The following is a 19,766-nucleotide window of genomic DNA, read 5'->3' as shown; positions in this document are numbered from 1 at the left end:
AGTAGATCACTCGTTCCAAAAGAGTTTTGTTGAACGCTATACAAAGCATGAGCATGGGTGGTCCGGGAAGGGAGTTTTCAGTTTGAGTATGTTTACCCAGTAAATGAAACACTTAACCCCATTTAAACTTTTCCCTACCACCTCAGAAGCGAAAACTTGCTGTTAGCACTTAACTTTTGGAGCTTTTATGAATATTATGTGTGTGAAGGCCCAGAGATGTTCTTATGTTCTTAGTGGTTCAGCTACTTAGGGGGTCTTGAGAGTTCTGTTGCCAAGCTTGTCTTAACTTGTTAATTACATATTTGGAATTAGATTAAACAGAACATTTTTGATACAATCTAAATGCATGCATGAAATTACAGTTTATGCGGTAAATACTTTTATTATTGTGTCTAGAAGTTTTTTGAGTGGAGTAAAAGTATCATTGGCTTACCTTTTTAAGCTTTAAGTAGCTTAGCATTTATCCCTTAATTGTCTTTGGAAAGACCTATTTTTGACTGGTAGAGAATTTGATCTTTGTCTTGGTCAGCTGAAATACACTTGAGTAGTTACAAGAATAAGCTGTGGAAGTGTTAATGAGCAGTTTCATTACTCGAGGTCATTGCATGGTGTCCTTCATTGAAGACTGGAGAGGACGACTCGAGCTAAATGGTGGATTCAGATGATGAACTGCATGTAAAGTATCTTGCTTTTAAAATAATTACTCCTGTGTCACGCTATAGTGCTTTCTGTCATTGAATGCCATTTATCGGGATAAATATTGCATAGGTTATACTGTTTTCTGTATTAGTTTGGTCTGATTAAATGTGGATGCTGTTTCTGTGGCATATTACAAATAGTATATGAAATGAAAAGATTTAATGCCTCTTTGGACATTTATATTTCTCAGGATCCATTATGGTTGTAAATTGTGATAATGGACTAAAGTGGAGAATACTTTGATAATGAAGGGTGGAGTAATGCAAATCCTGTTTATGAGATTGTTTTATTAACCAGATATATTTAGCTATAAATGAAAAATGAGCGGGAATATTACAGTTTTCTTAGTGCTATTCCGCGAGATTTGTGTGAGTGACACCATGAAGAGGAAGTGATTTCACTGTTAGTTCCAGTTTGAAGCTGTGTTTCTCTTTGTTCTGAATATAGGTCCCGTTAAAAGTATGATCAGAGGTTTTACAAGAGTCCTGCCTCTTACAGCCGGTTTCTTTTTCAGGGAAGGCTGTCAGCTGAAAATGTAGCACAAACGGACATTTCTTATCTGTTATGCATTTGCATTTCAAACAAGTTGTTTAAATGTTAAATATTGTCCTATTTTCGTAACTAACGCTGTATCACCTGAAAAATTGCTGTTAGAATAATTAGTTATAAATCAAGTGTCTTGTGTGTTCTGTCCTGAATAAGATAATTTGGCAATAGTTTAGATAGTAGAGATTTTATACAGTACAGTAGGGTAGGGCGATATCACAAAAATATCATATCTCTGATGTGATACTACCATATGTACTATCCCTTTAATGAAAATGGCAGCATGTTCAGTGCTATTAATCTGCTGTCACTTTAAGACCTGCACGCATCTGTTTTTCTCTCAAATGTTTACTCTGTTTAGACATAGCTGACTGTTTATATGTAAAACTTGTGTGTTTTTAACCATATTAGCGCAATCATACGTGAAAGCTAACTTAGTCCAGTAATCAGGTGCTGTTAGGCAGGCTTTTTAGTATGCAACGGTGTGCGTTTCAGGTGCTCACGTTTAAAAAAAAAATTAAACAAAACGCATGTCAGAACAACACGCAAATAAAACCATCAAGGCTTTAAAGCACATACAAGTAATGTAATTTTGTAATTGCGAATAATTGCAGTGTCCTGTGAGTGTAACTCTACTCCATTTTATGTCAATGTATGTCGCGTTTTACAGTACAGTATATTGAGTCTGAGGTGCCAGAACTGCAACTGATAGAATATGCTTTAGTGCACTACTATGATATTTCTTCAAAAGCAGTGAGACAATTTAATCGCCCACAATAAAACAAATCATGATATCGCACACTCCTCCATACAGTACAGTGTGGTTGTACTGCTGTGTTGATGTCAGCAGGGGTTGCAGAGGTCAATGAGGTGAGGTACGTGTGTTGGCATCTAGAGCTGCTGGGGTGACAGCAGATGGGAGCCGGCGGGCGCTGTGGACGAGTTCTGCACTCGCACATCCACGCTTACTGAGTCACTGCCCATTTACTTACTCCCCGACATGCACACTTTAGTGCTGGACACTGTAGCTGAAACATTATATCTATTTTCCGATTTTTATGATGATTATTTTTTTAAGGGCTATTTCACCCAAAAATTAACATTATGTCATTAATTACTCACCCTCATGTTGTTCCAAACCCATAAGACCTCTGTTCATCTTCAGAACACAAATTTAGATATTTTTGATCAAATCTGAGAAATCTCTGCATTGACAGCAACACAACTGAAATGTTCCCAGACCCAGAAACGTAGTTCAGTGGCTCAACTTAAATTTTGCGAAGCTACTAGAATACTTTGTTTGCAAAGAAAACAAAAATGACATAATTTATTCAACAGTTCTTCAGACTGACGGCAGAAAGTCTGAACTTTGGCCACTTTGAATGGCCAAGGCCCGCCCAAGTGGGCATATGACTGACAGATAAAGTAACCAATCACATTTTGTTTGGCCAGCGCCATGTTTATGGGCATGGAAATATCGCCACAATAACAGATCAGTGCGTTGAACTCTCTGACATATTTTAAAGCTTCTGTGCTGCAAACTTACAATACTTTTGAAAATCCAGTATTTGATAAGCACTCGTAGTAACAGTTGTAAACTCAGTGGCTTTCTTCTTTCATGAGGGGGTTTGGCGCCACAGCATTTTTTCCCCCAGGCAGAACGTTTAAGAACGTGACACACACGTCTCCCGGAAATCCTGTATAATCTAACCAATCTGATAATGATTTAGAAACTCCAGGAGTGTTTCCAGCTAAGTGTGTGCCGTATGCATCATACGTTCATCCAACAGTCTGTGGGCGTGATCTCTGAGGCTGAGACTAAGGTCAGAGAGCTCTCAGGTGGAACTCTGTGTCCCCATGCTGGCTCTTTCTTTTTCTGTCTGTCTCTCTCATGTACACTGTGGTGAGTTTGCTGAGTGGGTGACGCATGTGGGGAGATCCAGTCTGGTGCAGTGACACCCCCAGCTGTTATGTCTTGACTATCATGCTGTTGGCTGTCTGTTTGAATTTAGAGTGAGGAAACACTTCAGTATTGGTTGCTGTGTTCCAAGGCATCTCAGCTTCAAAATGTCCCTTCCAAAAAAATAGTGGATGTACAGAGATGATCAAACATTGCGACACATACCTAAAGGCTGTCAGACGGAAGCTGCATCTGAATTACAGTATTGTACAATATCATTCAAAAAGTTTGGGGTCAAAAATATTTTACTTTTTTGAGAGAAATTAAAACTTATTTTCAGCAACGATGCGTTCAGTTGATAAAAAGTGATGTTGAAAAGTGAAAAAAACTTTTTATTTTAATACAATAAATGCTGTTCTTTTTTGCATCCTGAAAAAATACTTAATATATTTAGGCCTATAATACTTACCGATTAGCCTGTTAGCTTAGCCAAAACCCTACACTAAATGAGAACAGCTTTATTCGGAATTTGGGTGTAAAATGCAGTATTTGAGCTAAGAGAGAAGAAAACAATTAATTAGTGCATACTGTCATCAACTAGTCTTGGCTAATATTTTCTCATTTTGTCACCTCACTGTTTTTCCGGTAAAGTAGGATTGATGTTTTATTACAGATACAAATGTTAACCACAATCGATCTCAAACTGCTCTTTTTGCAGTGAGACTTTTGGGTCTGAAAATCACAGTATGTTTTCATAGTAGACCTCTTATTTGGAAAAATGAAAAAGTGATTCCTAATGTTATGACCCCTTTAAATGTTAAACTGGGACTTGGTGCAATCAATCAGTTTCTGTTACACCTAAGGCAAGAACAAGACATGTTCAGATGAAACTTGGTGTAGAGAGAAAAAAAGAAAAGAAAAAAAGACAGACCTGTGTAGTCTGTGTTGTGCTGTAGCTGCGCTCTCATAGTATAACTCCAGTGGAGTTGACAGGGCTGCACAGGCAATCTAATGAGACACCTGCGGTGGAGCTGGAGGCGGCCGCCCACCCCTGAGTGTGACCCCGTCGGTCTGAGAGGAATAAATTACCTGTCAGTATATGAGTATGTTGAGTAAGACTGTCAGCTTGTTTTATGCTGCTGGCCATTGTGCACTGCATATTTTAAGCATCACCACAGTCCTTGAAGTCACTCTCAGGGGACTTCAAACTAAAATCTCCTGAAATCCAGATGCACAGGGTGATGTACTGTGCCAAAAATGATTTACATTACTGAAAATGTGATGGCCTGTAGTCTATAGTTTCAGATGGGTCTCTAATTTGTATAGATGTTCATTTCATTGTTTTAAAGATGGAGTGTCATTATTTTTTTTTTTAATATTAAAGGAGCTTTTATTTTTTATTTATCACCCTTCACTTGGTTAACGTACAGTTTTATAACATTATTATGATATTTGTGTGCTTCTCTTCAAATGTATTCATCTTTCTGGCATAAAAAATATGTGGAATTACAGAATAAGATGTGTTTGTGGACTAGAGATGATAATTTTGTTTTGAAAACCACCGTATATTTTATTGTACATTGTACTCTTGTTTTAAAAGATATATGTTACAATACATGTAACTATATACGTTTCAAAAGATAAAGGATTTTTGGTGCTGATGGCCTCGTGGACAGCTTGCAGAGTCAGACATATGGTGCAGTTGCGCTTCGGATGTCCCAAGTCCGAATCCCGCCTCCGCGACCTTTTCCGATCCTGTTCTCCCTCTCTCCCACTTGCTACCTGTCATATCTCCACTGTTCTATCACGAAAAATGGCAAATAAATATAAAAAATTTTTTTTGATGCGATTCCTCTTGATATGGCTTTTTTTTTTTTTTTTTGATTAAAGGATGCATTAAATTGATCAAAAGTGACAGCAAAGACATTTATAATGTTTAAAGGTTTTCTAGTTTAAAAATTGTATTAATCAGAAATCCTTGAAAATTATAAGCAGCACCTTTTTTGTTTTTGTTTTGTTTCTGTTATGTTTTCTTTTGTTTGGTAATGTTTTTTCTTTCTTATTGTAGTATTTAATGATTAAAAATTTGATGTCTTCGTGCTTTTTGTTGATTGTTATTTCTGATGTTTTGACTGTGTAGCACCGTGGTTAGCACTGATTTGTTAAGGTGCTATATAAATAAACTTGAACTTGACCTTGACAGTTGTACAATTTTAGAATATTTTTAAAGGATTATGGGACACAAAATACTGATGGTATGGTGTACCCCTGGAAAATTGACTGGCCCGTTATGTATATTTTTTTGTGTTGTAGCTTGGTCACTGAGATGCAAGGGTCTACTTGGAGTTATAAAGCAGAGATTCATCTCTGTGTCCTTTTTGCTCAACCAGGTCAGGCTAAACACATCCCTGCGGTGATCTCCAGTCCAGATGCTCTGGTTTCCTTTGAGTCAGTGAGTAAGGCACCCAGCCAGGGCTCTGATTCTGGCAGGAGGAGCATTATTTGCTGCCATTCAGATTTTATTTTGCAGTCCTCACATCTGTAGCTGAAATGTTCAGTCATTGACACATTAAAATGGTTTATTAGCTCCTTTGTTTATTTCTAAGACAAAGTGTCAAGTGTTCATCTTATAAAAATACTGCTGCATTTTTTCCCCCACTCGGTTTCCTTCTATTCCACTCTGTCCAGTTGTTTTCAACATCTTGTCAGGGTGCAGTGCAGGGTTATTTTTGTTAACTAAACTTAAAACTAAAACTCAAACCCTAAAAATCCAAAAGAAAACATCGAAGAACTTAAGAAAACTTAAAGTAATAAAATTACGAAATATATTGAACCTAAAAACTATGGATATATACAGTGGTAGGCAAAATTATTAGATCACTAGTATTTTCACCAGATAAAAATGGTTTTAAGCCAGTTATTTATATCTTTTGCTGTAGTATGTTAGTAGGAAATATCAGTTTACACTTCCAAACATTCATTATGCCATTTAAATGTAATAATCCAGTGATATTTTTAATTGTACGAGTCTGACAGCAGCCGGTGCTCCACACAGAGACCTGATCTGATCATCATCAGTCTGTCAGCTGAACAAACTGAGACAGAATAAATCCAGAAGACCTGTGGCAACGTCTCCAAGATGCTGCAAAACTCCAGTACTGTTAAGGTTTTAGGCACTTGTAAATGAGGATGCTGTCAAAAATAATGTATAGTAATAATAACTTCGGTACCAAGGCGGTACTAAAAAATGAAAATGTCAACCAGGTTTCTTTAAGTACCGGTGGTACTGAGTGCCCGGTCAACCCGGTTCTTGACGCATACAGCGCTATGAATTGCGCGAAGCAGAAAATGTGGACGGAATCTCAAAATCCAGTCATGAAATTGAAACTTACATATTAATATGTTCAGTCGCGGAATTTGTCAAAGTTAGCATAAATTAATCAAATCAAATCTCAATATGGACCAGTATCTGTAAATGTTAAGCCGCAAAGGTTGGTTGAAATAATGAATTTATGGCAGAGACGTGTGGGTTTGTTTACTACATTGACTGAAGCGCGTGATGCTTGAAGTAATTTCAGCATCTGCCGTCTCAATGACGACATAAATACATAAACAACTTCACCAGCACTGTTCTGAGTCGCTTCAAAAGCATTTTACCATTTCATTTGAGTAAAACCAGTTTCAAAGTGATAAAAAGTGTTTTTTTTTTAATTAGCATATTTTTGTGTTTTGCTTTGGTACCGAAATTGGTACCGAGAACCGTGGATTTTTACTGGTATCGGTACCGAATACTGAAATTTTAGTACAGTGACAACACTAGTAATAATACAAATTACAGTTACAGACTTAAAACCATTTTTAGCTGGTGAAAATACTAGTGTTGTAATAATTTTGGACACCAATGTAAAAAGAAAAATGACAAACACATTTATAAAACTTTAAATGAAATACAATTTTGAAAAAGAAAATATAAAAATGTATTCTAATTCAGAATATTAACAAAAACACAACACAGTTTTTATCTAAAAATGGAAACAAACAAGTTTTGCCTGTTCACGTACACTACAATGGCGTTTTGGGGAAATGAAAAAAGAAAAGGGCAAGTTTTTAAAAAACATTTCATTGTTGCATTGTAAACTATAAAAATGCGAACACATATTACATGTTCAGTCTACAGTATAATGCGTATGTGTGCAGGCAAAGTGACATCCCCCAACTACTGGCCTGGCATGCATAATAACTGTGTTTGTGGATCAATGTTGTAGTCTGTATGCGAACGTTTTCAAAAACACAAACAGTCATTGTCATGTAAACGTATTCTAAGGTGGATGCTAAATCAATCTCAGAAAGAACTTTAAAATTAAAAGTGGTCCAGACAATACACTATTTATTATGAAACGGTGTAGATTTGCACATCCCTTCTCGGAAATTCCTATGTCTGACAAACCCAAATCCTTCAACTGCCTGTCTTGTTGGTAGCTTTATCTGTCCTGTGGTTTACTGCGAGCTATTACAGTGTTGCTGTCTGCAGCTCCATGGCCTCCCAGTGTCACATGTTAGGGTGTGTTTCCCTGGGTAATGCCCAGCTCTGTAACTAGTTCAGCTGGAAAGAAACCATTCATCATCATTATATGTCATAAGTGTTTTTTTTTTTAATTGAAGATGAGGAATTTGTTACAAATTAGATGGTTCATATATTTACACACCTAAAGCAAATAATTACAAAAGAAAAAAAAATTATATATCTCTCCATTAATCATTTACAAGTCATTCGTGCAATTTCAACATCCTCATCTAATCAGCGGTAAAATTAGCTTGGTGACACATTTAAATACAAAATTCACAGCAGCGATGTTCAGTGCATTTACATATAATTAGTATTTACATTAATGAATGAAAAATGACTATGCAGCACTGTCTGAAACTCTCACTGGCCCTCGGCCATCAGGCCATCCTGTTTTCAGGGTTACATAATTTTTAAAGAAATGCTTGAGGTCTACCTAAAAACTTAAATGTATGAGAATAGAAATATGTAGTGCAGCATTTATTTTTTATTTTTTTTCATATTTGTTTTTTATTCTCCCCATAGGGAGATGCATTTGGGACACCGGCTTTCTAAATCTTTTTTCCATACAGTTTGAGGTCATCTCCACACCACATTACAAGGGGATTCAGTATTTATTTTAGTCATCTGCAGCAGCTCTATTTAAAGTTTCCTGTGTCAGTTTCCACAGGATTTGTAAACTGTGATTATAGACCCATTACATTGTGGCTTCAGTAAAACTATAAATGATGTTCAGCTGAATTTCTGACAGAAGATAGAAAAATTATGAATAGGATCTAGAATCTCCGCAGTATGTCAAAGGGAATATAAAATCTTCAGTCACCCTAAATTGGTTATTTTGCAATTTAAATGACCAGTTAATAGTATATTGTCCGACTTAATAAACTGCTACTAATTTAATTAACTAAATAGCTGAATGAATGATTGAAATGAATGACTTAATAAATAAATAAATAAATAAATGAATGAATGATAATAGCCTTGATGCTGGCATGGCGTTAAAAAGTTAATAAATAAGTGAACAAAATTAATGACTAAATGAACAAACAAAGGAATGAATAAATAACTGAACGAACGAATGACCTGATGAATGAATGAATGACTTACTGAATAACTAAAGAACGAACAAATGAATGACTAAATGAACAAACGAATGAATAACCAAATTGTTGAACAAATGTTTTCATGTGTTGAAGTGCTGCTGGTGCACTGTCTGAATACAGCCGAACGCGCAGCCTTTCATTCCCATTATTTGATTTGCTCTTGTTGCTTATGACAGAACAGCTAAGCACGATGATCTTGTCTTCGGAAAATATTATTTTATTAGCTTATGTCAGAAACGGCGAATCTCTTTAAAAACTGGCTGTTGTGTTCTCTTCATTGCATTGTTATAATTTGTAAAAGTTATACCCGCCGACTGGCGACTGACACTGTTACATGGACACGCGAACGCTGATTTTTACTCTCATTTGGCGCTTGGCGAGTGTTCATTTTAGGCCCTGGCATTTAATGAATGAATGACTAACTGAATGAATGCATGAATAATGCATCGAATGAATGAATGCTTGACTAACTACATGAATGGATGAATAATGCATTGCATGAATGAATGAATGAATGCATGAATAATGCATCCAATGAATGAATGCACGAATAACACATTGAATGAATGAATGCTTGACTAACTACATGAATGGATGAATATCGCATTGAATGAATGAATGAATGCATGCATGAATAATGCATCGAATGAATGAATGCACGAATAACACATTGAATGAATGAATGCTTGACTAACTGCATGATTGGATGAATAATGCATTGAATGAATGAATAATGCATCGAATAAATGAATGAATGCATGAATTATGGATTGAATGGATGAATGAATGAATGAATGAATGAATGAACGGAATGAACGAATTAATGAACAAATAACACATTGAAGGAATGCATGACTAACTGAAAGAATGCATGAAAAATGCATTGAATGAATGAATGAACAAATAATTAACTGAATACAAATGAATGAATGAATGGACATAATGATTGAGTACATTTTTTTCCATTTAATTTTGGAATGAGGAATCATGAAATGATATGTCATGAAATTTGCACAGCTAGGAAATTGGCTGTTCGGGTCAATTTATAAAAATGTATAGACTACGTTCCGAGAAGATACCTATATCACTGCAGCACGTGTTCTGTTCGCTGTTCATTCAATGTCAAAATCTGTGTTTGAAGTGAGCGTGCTTGCAGAATGGTGAGGTGTCTCTGCCTGCTGAGAGCTCATAGCTGTGGGCTGGACTGATGGAGTGGTGTCAGCGTGATTTTACTCTGTGTGGGAGGCAGGAAGGGCTGGTGGTGATGTGAAGGAGCCATGAGTCAGCGAGAGCTTTCTTAGGTCACCACCTGCAAGCCATACAATCCCTTCATGTTTACAGACAGAGACAGAAAGTCAGAGAGAACAAAATCAATCGAGGGATGGGATTCATGAAAATCTTCTCAAGACATAAGACATTTAAGATAACTTTGAGAAGTTTTAGGAAGTCTTAATTCTCAGTTCTTAATGGTGAAGTTTGTAAGGTTTGTGTGTGTGTGCGTGTGAAAATAATTTATCTTAACCCAGTTTATTGTTCATTGACCACTATAAATATGCCATTCATGGTTTTATCTACCTCAAAAGTGTTAACATTGAGCCTCCCAGACACCATAGAACAGTCTGCTGAGATCCGTCAATCTCTTACCAGCTCAATCTACAGTATAGCGAGAGTTTGGGGTGTGGCTATACTGCAGCTGTCTGAACCAGAGGGTGTTTAGCTGGTGTGGGACCGCATAATGCATAATCATTCTGACCAATCAATATTTATGTTGTTGATCATTGCTTTCACTTCAGAGTACTCATGGACATACCATGAGTACTAGTAATATGTATTAAAAATGTATTATATATAGCTAGTGCTACTGCATGTTGTACTGCTTAAACAGCCTGAAAACTAAACCAGTAAATTTTACCATTTAACAAAAGTTAGAGGTAATCCTAACTAAGTTATTTGCAATGATTTTCCAGATTCTTTTTTGTTGTTGTTTGTTTTCTCTTAAGAACAACCTTTAGAAAAAAAGTTAAGAATATAACATAACATATAATATAAAAGAATTCTTAGAGATAGTTCACCCCAAAACAAAAATTACTCCATGATTTACTTACCCTCAAGCCAGTTATATATATATTACTTTTTATTATTTCAGACGAATACATTCAGAGTTGCATTAAAAAAATTCCTGGTTCTTACAAGCTTTATAATAGCAGTGAATGGGTGTTTATATTCAATGGTCCAGTAAAAGTACTCCACAAGGACGAATTCAGTGAATAAAGGCCTTCTGAAGTGAAAACTTTATAAATCGTAATCTCTAGCTTCTGCTAACAGTTGTATGTGCGTTCATGAGAGAGTGGCATTCCAGCGGATGATGTAGGACATAAGCGTAGCGTAGCGACCTGGGCCTTGTTTATAAAACACTCCGTCACTCAAATGATGATAACACACAAAGGCACTTGATACACTCCGTTGCTGCCCCAGGAAAACAAACTGCATCCACTGTAAAATGTATGACCATGTAACGCTGGGTTCTTTGGGAAGCTGAAAACTTTCCCTCACATCCAAAAACACACTTATTTGGTGACATTCTTGAACAAATCCTATGCAGCGCTGCCGACGATTTCCCAATGAAGCGCTTTGATGTGCGCGGTCTCACTCTCCTCTGGTCAACGTGTGCGTGTGCGCGCTTTTTTTCAGAGAGAAATGCTCATATAAGGAGTTCCACTCTCGTCTTCTTCATTAAATCCACGATCAAAAAAACAGCCGAAACTCTTACCAACCCGGAAGTAAGATTTTCAGCACAGAAATTCTCAGTCATTCTTCTAAATAATTTTTCAAAACTTTGGACATGTTTAGCATGAGAATCCATCTCTTTAACACTGTGAAAAACTCTGCATACATGAAACACCATTGTACCCCCCCTTTAAAGAGTTTTAAATATGGATATTTTTTATACAAAAAAGCATCGATTCACTTCCGAATGCCTTTATTAACCCCCGGGAGCCGTGTGGAGCAATTATTTGGACTCTTGGACTACTGAATATCAACAGCCATTCGCATTATAAAGCTTGGGAGAGCCAGAGCACGGTTGTATTCATTTTAAAGAAGAAAGTCATATAAACCTAGGATTGCTTGAGTGTGAGTTAATCATGAGGTAATTTTTATTTTGGGTGAACTATCCCTTTAAGATTGTTCGTATCTTTCTTAAGAAAATGACAGTTATGGAGAATGTTATTTTTGAAAATACTTCAGTTCAGTTTTAAGAATCCAGTTTTAGATTATTTTAAAATGTGTAAGGAACCTTAAAGTCTTTCATGTGAACCTTACCACCCAAATCCCACTTTTTTTTTCTTTTTTTTTTTCTCAGTAGTTACATTCACATCCTTGAGTGTCAGAAAGTAATTTAACACTGCCCTCTACTGTATTGAGCAGAACCAGGAAATAGATTGTGAGGGAGGAAAAACCAGGTGACCACAATGTTCTGGACTGGTGTACGCAAACTTGGAAAAAATAACCCTGATCTTCCTCATCTTAAATGCTGATTTTTTTTTAAAGAGTGGTGGTGCTCAATATGTGTTGCTGCATGTAGTATTGTTATTATTATTATTATTATTATTATTATTATTATTATTATTTCTTATGACATTTTTTTGAAGCTGCACTATTTCTGTCATTTGCCACATTTTTGAATCTATAAAGTATGGTACAGGTTAGTTTTTCAAAGTTGTTTGTTAAAACAAAGCATTTAAGCAGAATCATTGCATTTCCCTGAGAGAAACAAGTTGTAGTTGTTAAAATGATTCTGTGCTTCACGTTTTGACCACAGAGAGGAGTTCCTCATCATCTTCCAGAAGTGATGGAACTGAAGCTCTCTGTGCATTGTATAAAAGAAAGAGGCCTTTATATATCACTGATACCTCCAGGGCTGTCGCCATACATTGCCAGGGCTATCCCAGAGAGCTCCCACGTGGCTGTGCAAGAGCAACCGTTCGTCTGTGTGAGGCAGTGTGACAGATTGCAGATCGGGGAGGGCGGGACCATCTGTGTGGAAGAGTCAGTCATGCAGACAGGGCCTAAACATACTATATACCTTGCTGTGGGCTGGAAATCAAAGAAGTTGGAACATGAGACGCCAGATACTTGCTGAACTGAATAGTCTAATTCTTGTCATGAAAGATGGGCCACTACTTCCAATAAAAATTTTAAATGATGTTTCCAGTTATAGCTGTCTAGTTGGCCGTAACTGAACCCGTGAGGTATTTCCCCTGCGAGGTATATCCCGTACTGGAGTGATAACAGGCTTACGTGCGGCTCAATAAATCTAAGTAGCCTGACGAGCTGTCAATCCTAATGATTTCCTGCTGAGAACTCATCCCTGCAGCCAGTGTCAAATGCCATGCCGGTGCCATCGAAGTATCTATTTTTAACAGGCCTATTCATTCTGGGTCTTCTAAGTACAGACATGTAATTATTTGCCTTGTATTTATTATTTTTTTCCATCAAGGTATGTAGACGATGTATTTCTGTTGTTTTGTGGATGTTGTTTTGAAGAGCTGGTTTCTTCACATCTAGCTGCTTGCTGAGCTGCAGTCTTTTTTGATTGAAGTTAACAGATGGTCTACCCTTGAGGTTAATATTCAGACTGTTGAGCTGGTACAAATGTTCTTCATGGTCCAATTTTTTTGTGTCTTTGTTTTTCTAGCACAGTTTTTATTTTATTTATTTCTGCTGCTATTTATCCAAGACATCTCTACAATGCACTGTTATAATATTTTACATAATTATTTTTGGTAACAATTAACGGTGAGTTTGAATTAACTTTTTTGTGTCATTGATACACTATTATAGATGCTATAAATAAAATTGTTGATATTTTGAATTGGTTTACATTTATACATTGTAAAAAACAAAATTTTTAAAAAAAGCCATCGTTTTTACAAAATAATGGAATACCATGGATTTCGTCAATGTATGAATGGCGGGAAAGAAAAAGTTTGTAGGGCACCATTGTTCAAAATGTTGAACAATAAATAGAGTTGAAAAAAGATTATTTTATGTAATAAACATTATTTTATTTCAAGTAATGGAAATAGTTGTATTTTTAGTTAACTTTAATAACTCTAATATAAAATTAATATATTAGAGTATTATTAAATATAATAATATCTAATATAAAATTTATATAAATTAATTTTCAGTTAGAAGTATACTTTTCTAACTTGGAATGTTATATTTTAATCTACATTTAGATTAATCTACAGTAATAAATTCTGTGGAAGTATAGTCTAATATTGAGTTTTTGATGTTGTTTAGGTGACCCGCTGTGACTGTTAGGTTTTAAAATGATGTGTCAGCTCATTTATAAAGGAGTCTCTGTTCTGTTCTGTTCCATTTCATTGCACCCCATCGAGGTATTTTTGAATGCAAGAAACATTTTATGTAAATGGCCTGTAAGAAACTGGTCAGATCAGTCAGGTGAACCCAACATCAGCCTAATTATACAGAGCCTCCTTAAAACAGATTAATCACTGACTAATTGATTTTGAAAATATATAATTCTGCACATCCCTACTCTTGGATATATCTTAGATATGTTCATTCACCACCTTAATGTTATATCAATTATTTCTGAGTACTATTGAATTAAATCTCTCTGTCTTCTGTTTCATTGATGTCAAAGCTGTGTCAAAACTGGATTGTTTCAGACCTGCTCTCATCACTTCAGTTCCTCCAATCATTCTCTGTCAGGATATGATGGAGAGGATACATGGCCCCAGTCACCTGGATCCCTTACATAAACAAGTAATATGACAATGTGTTTGACTGAGTATTGGATAGAAATACATTTCTGTTCTTCCTCAGAATTAGCTGTGCTTTCTGTATCTGACAGTCACATCTGACCACTGTGTGTCATCATAGCACTTTAGTCCAGTGAGTGCAGATACTCCATATTTCAGAAGTTTCACACACAAACTAAGATCCATGTCTGAAATCTAAACCCACCCTAAATAAAAACATGATTAAGAATGAACTCCCACTGTAATCAAACTTAATCCTGCTAATTAAACATAATCTAACTGCCCTAATCAGCTAAACTGTGTTAATGCTGGCAATGCTGCTTTTTACATGATGGAACTGGGATGGGTTGTATGGCCAAAATATTATCACAATCTACATTCTTTTCCCATATCATACAATATCAATATTTGACACATTATTCATTTACTATTAATGGGAAAAGGAAATGCTATCCACATGTTTGTTAGACCTTGAGAATGAATGCGTATATATAACTTGTTCGTTCAAAATTGACTCGACAAAGTAGCTTCCTTTTAATTTACGGCCCTCTATTTTATTTTCTGTGTTTTGCATTTCATTTTATTCTGGATTCTGTGATTTATAATTTAACAAATTAATAAATTACAAATTTATCATCAAAAATTATTAATTTATTTATTAATTTATGTAATAAAGCTTAAAAGATGTACTCATTCTTTAAAAGTGTTATCAAATGAAAATACAAATTTACAACTAAAGAAGGCATTTTTATTTATTTATTTATTTATTATTATTGTTGTTGTTATTATTATTGTCAATAAAATGCAGAACTGTATAAATTAGAACATGGATGGAAAAAAATGTCTTATACCATATGGCATATTCCCATATCTGCCATCACCTTGATAACTTTTCTGTAGATTGTTAACTTTTCCTTCCATGTCATCACATAGCTTTTTAGCTCTTTATGGAAAAGATTGCATCCAGGTATTAAAAGACAAATTTCAGCAGAAATGAATGCTGGAACAAAGACTCATCTGACCAATGAGAGACAAGTTTCTCTTGAGCACACACAGTTTCAGTCCTACTGGTATCTGATTCTTTGATGGTATCGTGGGAATTCAGCAGTATGCCATCTAGATATTCTCTGAGAGCTTCTGCAAGGCAGTCGAGTGATAAGCATCAGCCTGCGGACACAATTTATTAGGAGAGAAGTCCTCATTGTTCTCAGAAAGTGCTGAGCACACAGCAATACACAAACTTTTGCTTGAACAAATGCTTCAACACCAAGCCAAGTTTATGGATCTACGTACAAATCGTCCTTTTCTCCTTGAAACTTTCAGTGGGAAGGATTGATTTAGAAGTTAATAATAAGCTTCAGCTTTGGATGAATCATTTGTTTTGGATCGAAACTCCTCCAAAAGTCATTGTATATATCACCAATGTCACGCTGACAGATTAAATCATTTTGTTGAAGATAGGATTGGATGATGGATGGTGTTCTGTTCTTAATGCATAAAAAACACAGAAATATTTTTAGCAGGGAAACTGTGGCTCTTATTATATTTTGGCGTTAACAAGAAATGATCTTTCTCTATGTAGTCTTTTATTATGCTTATTCATCATAGATATTTTTAATCTGATTTAGTTGCATTTAGTGAAGAATGTGGCTCTGACTGTGAATATTCGGAATATTCTAAAAAAACAGATTAATGTAAATTCTGTTGCGTTATTCCTAGTTTTAAGGTGGTCACATTACTAGAACAAAAGTATGAAATGCTTATATTTTATAATGTGAAATTGTTTGTTGAAAACATCATTTGGTGTAGTAGTATATAGAACAAGCAGAATGATGTAATTAAGAGAGGTTGATTTTCCTGATTTTCCTCCAGTAGCCAGAAGAAGCTGGCATGTCCTGCGACAGATGCAGCTTTTGTTTCTAATAGTGAGGTTTATGTGCGTGTGTGTGTTTGTGCTGTAGTAGTCTGGGATCTGCATGCCTCCCTGCACTCTGATGATGTAACGGCTCAAATGAAGTAGTGGGGCAGGAGGGAGGAGGGGCAGAGGAGAAATGATCACACTCGGATTTATTACAGGCTGCTAATAAACTCATGCTTCATAATTTAGGAGGACCTCCACAGTGTCACTCGAAATACCAAAATTAACCTGTAATGCTCTCTGTAAAACTATTGCTGCATGTTTGGGATGAAGCGCAGCACTGTGTTCTTGTACACACATGCAGCTCACGAATCGGGTGTTTTCAGTGTCTCAGAGCAGTTCAGTTCTATGTAGGCCTGTCGCGATCATTTTTGGTGCCACGATATATTGCGACTGATAATTAAAAAAAATAATGATTATATTCATCTCTGTGGCAGAGGTGGTACTCAGACAGCATCCTCACACACACATACACACACAGGTGAAGAGGAGAAGTGAACCCACTGCGTTAGGCTGTAAAGTGTTTTTAAAGCCGCAATCTTCAGCTCTGTTGTGGGAACATTTTGGATTTAGGGCGGATGAGAGCGGAGAGCCAGTTAACTAGGGTTACCATATTTTTTTTTGTTGTTGTTTTTTTTGAAAGCCGATGCTGATATCTTGCAAAGCAGGGGGCCGATAGCTGATACAAAGCCAATATAATAAAAAAAATTTTTTTTATTAATATTTAACAAATTTTGAATCATTTGACAATGGATTAAAAAACTAAATGTTTAAAATAAACATGCTTATACTTTAGATGACAAAAGTATCCTGCAAACATTCTAATCATGCATATTACTTCTGTGCAGTAGGATGCCGATATCAATATGTGGAGTATTTAAATCTATTCTATAAATCTATCATTCTGAATGAGGGCCCCCTATTTACTTTCACTTTCAGTTTCATGATCACATGCACTGTGTAAAAGAAGCATGTCTTGCAAGATAAGATACTTAACAATGAACTCAGGATCTGTTGATCATTTATCTTGTAGTTCGGTTCTCTTGGTTAGTTTGGTCTGGAGCAAAAAAAGAAAATGATACATTTGGTCCTGGTCTGCTTGGCATTCTCAATTGCATTTTTGAAATTGAACCTAAAGATACCGCACCTAAAGGCATAGTCATATGTTTACAACCTGATTGGTCGGACTGAATGACATATAGGTTCCATCATGGAATGTACCCCCCCCCCCCCAAAAAAAAAAACAAACTATAGTTGTTTTTGACTGAAAGAGTCACTTCTCAGACCAATCTGGGTATGACATTAAAGTACCCATTCACCTAATGCCATCTCCTGGATTAAGCAAGCTCATTGTTGGGTGAACTCGCGAAGAGCTCATAAAAGGCATCTTTGCCCTCTGTTTATTGAATAAATAAAAACTTTATAGATAGCAGCATTACATTTATTTAAAAAGAGTTGCAAAATGGATATTGAACTGAAATAAATGACATATCCTTGTGTATGATAAACTAGGTCAGGTTCATAACTTCACTGGCATATGGTTCGTTGAGATCAGATTTATTTACTGCATATCAGAGGTCATCCTAGCTGCTGTTTGATTAAATATCTTCCCTCCTCTGTTGACCTTGTGATTGTAAATCTGTTGAGAAAGCGGTCTCCGCTTCCCCCGGTTTCACCTCTGAACGATCTGGATAATTTTTATCCCCTTTTCCCATTCTGCACGCTGCAACCTTCGGCTCAGAAACTCTTCAGTTTCTCTCTAGTGAACTGTGTAATAAGCTCAACGCTACCGCTCGCCCCTCCCCCTCCAGTCTGCGTACCTCTCCTCTCTCTCTCTATGAGCCACTCGCCTCGTCTTGTTTGGATAGTGGAGTAGGAGAGCATCCGAATCTGCTCCTCTGTCCTCCGAGTCATGGCAGCAGTTCCTCTGTAGCAGGTGGAAGTGCAGCAGCACTAATGGATCGCGCAAAGTCCTTCGTGTTGTGACACAAGACCCTGTGCACTCCACTGCCTCTAACCCTCCTCCTCCCACCGTTACACCCCCTGGTCACGGTAGGCAGCATGGCTTTTCCAGAGCTCCCTGAAGTGCAGCTTGCTTCGGGAGTGCTTTAATTTGTCAGGCCGATCGAGTCGAGTCAAGCAAAGAGAGAGGACGGAAGAGGGGTGGACTCAACTGACAAGGGCTCGCTGGATGAAGGCATCACGTTGTTGCTTCTGCTCCCCCTGCAACGGTCCGAGCCGAGAGATGAGGGTGCTCTTCAAGAGCAGGCAGCGGCCAGCGCTCGTGGAAGCAATTGGCCGGCACCTCAATTGCTGATGGATTGAAGTGCCCGGGTGCAGAGAGAATGTCTCCCAGCATCAAAAACTTGGATTGCTTTTCGCCAATGTTGTGCCACTGTAAAGTAGCATGCACCAACAGCACCATCTCTCTTATGTTTGGATGCAAGGTAGGGGCTTGTTTGAATGTATGACTGACAGTTGCTTACACTTAAGTTGCTTGAATGTTCCTTGAACTCTAGCTGCTAATTGTCCTCACACTGAGGATAATTTTGCTGGTGACACCTTTAGTGCCTAAAGATCTGAACATATGCTCCGGGTTACACCCTCATGGCAGTGATCCATTCCTTTGCATGTGATCCTAATATTCATGTGTGGGAAGTCTTACAGAGTTTCCATTTGTCCAGTTTTAGTCTGACCAAATGACAGGCTCAACAAGAGCTCTGATGTTGGATGACTGAAGAGCCGAAGGTGATATTTTCCAACTAGGATCTCAACACGACGCACTCTAAATTTCAGACTTTACCTAGCTGTGTGCTCCATCCTGTCTTTAATTCCACCCCTGTTGTGCACAAATCACATGCGTCTGAGAGAGGAAAAACATAATCCCGAGGGACTTCTGGGCTTCTGTTTGTTCAAACGGACCGTTTTTTTAGCTAGAAGCCAAATGAATGCAGCCCAATCAAATTTTTATTCTTTATGAAGACTAAAGCTCAGGCCCAGATTCCTTTCGGTCTATTTTCTGCTTGTCTAGTTCAGAGCGGGATGGCAAGTTCTTTTAGTTACATAACTGCCTGGTCCTCTGGGTGTTTTAGCTTGCGTCCCAATTATATCTACTATGTGTGAATAGGAAGCTTGTTTTTCAGTATATTTCATGACTGAATGGTTAGTCTTTGCTGTCTGCGTCTCAGAGCGTTGCAACTTGCACAGAGTGCACATGATTTCAGCTTGTCAATTTTTGCCTGCG

At 36.9% G+C, this 19,766-nt stretch overlaps 1 protein-coding gene across 17 annotated transcripts in view; it reads left to right on the top strand.

Annotated features, from left to right (window-relative positions):
* The window catches only part of dlg1a (discs large MAGUK scaffold protein 1a), a 124,891-nt gene that overhangs the window by 18,380 nt on the left and 86,745 nt on the right, over positions 1-19,766 (top strand). The window contains exon 1 of one of the 17 annotated variants that reach the window (XM_059571063.1): positions 18,388-18,969. The exons of the other annotated variants lie outside the window; for them this stretch is intronic. Coding sequence (XP_059427046.1) covers positions 18,868-18,969 — 102 coding nt within the window. The 5' untranslated portion in view covers positions 18,388-18,867. Of the gene's footprint in view, positions 1-18,387; positions 18,970-19,766 lie in introns of those variants that run through there. 17 annotated transcript variants of the gene reach the window in all.

Source organism: Carassius carassius, chromosome 17, assembly GCF_963082965.1.
Source record: "Carassius carassius chromosome 17, fCarCar2.1, whole genome shotgun sequence".
In the NCBI taxonomy this organism is placed as follows: domain Eukaryota; kingdom Metazoa; phylum Chordata; class Actinopteri; order Cypriniformes; family Cyprinidae; genus Carassius; species Carassius carassius.
This window is presented reverse-complemented; position numbering and strand designations above follow the sequence as displayed.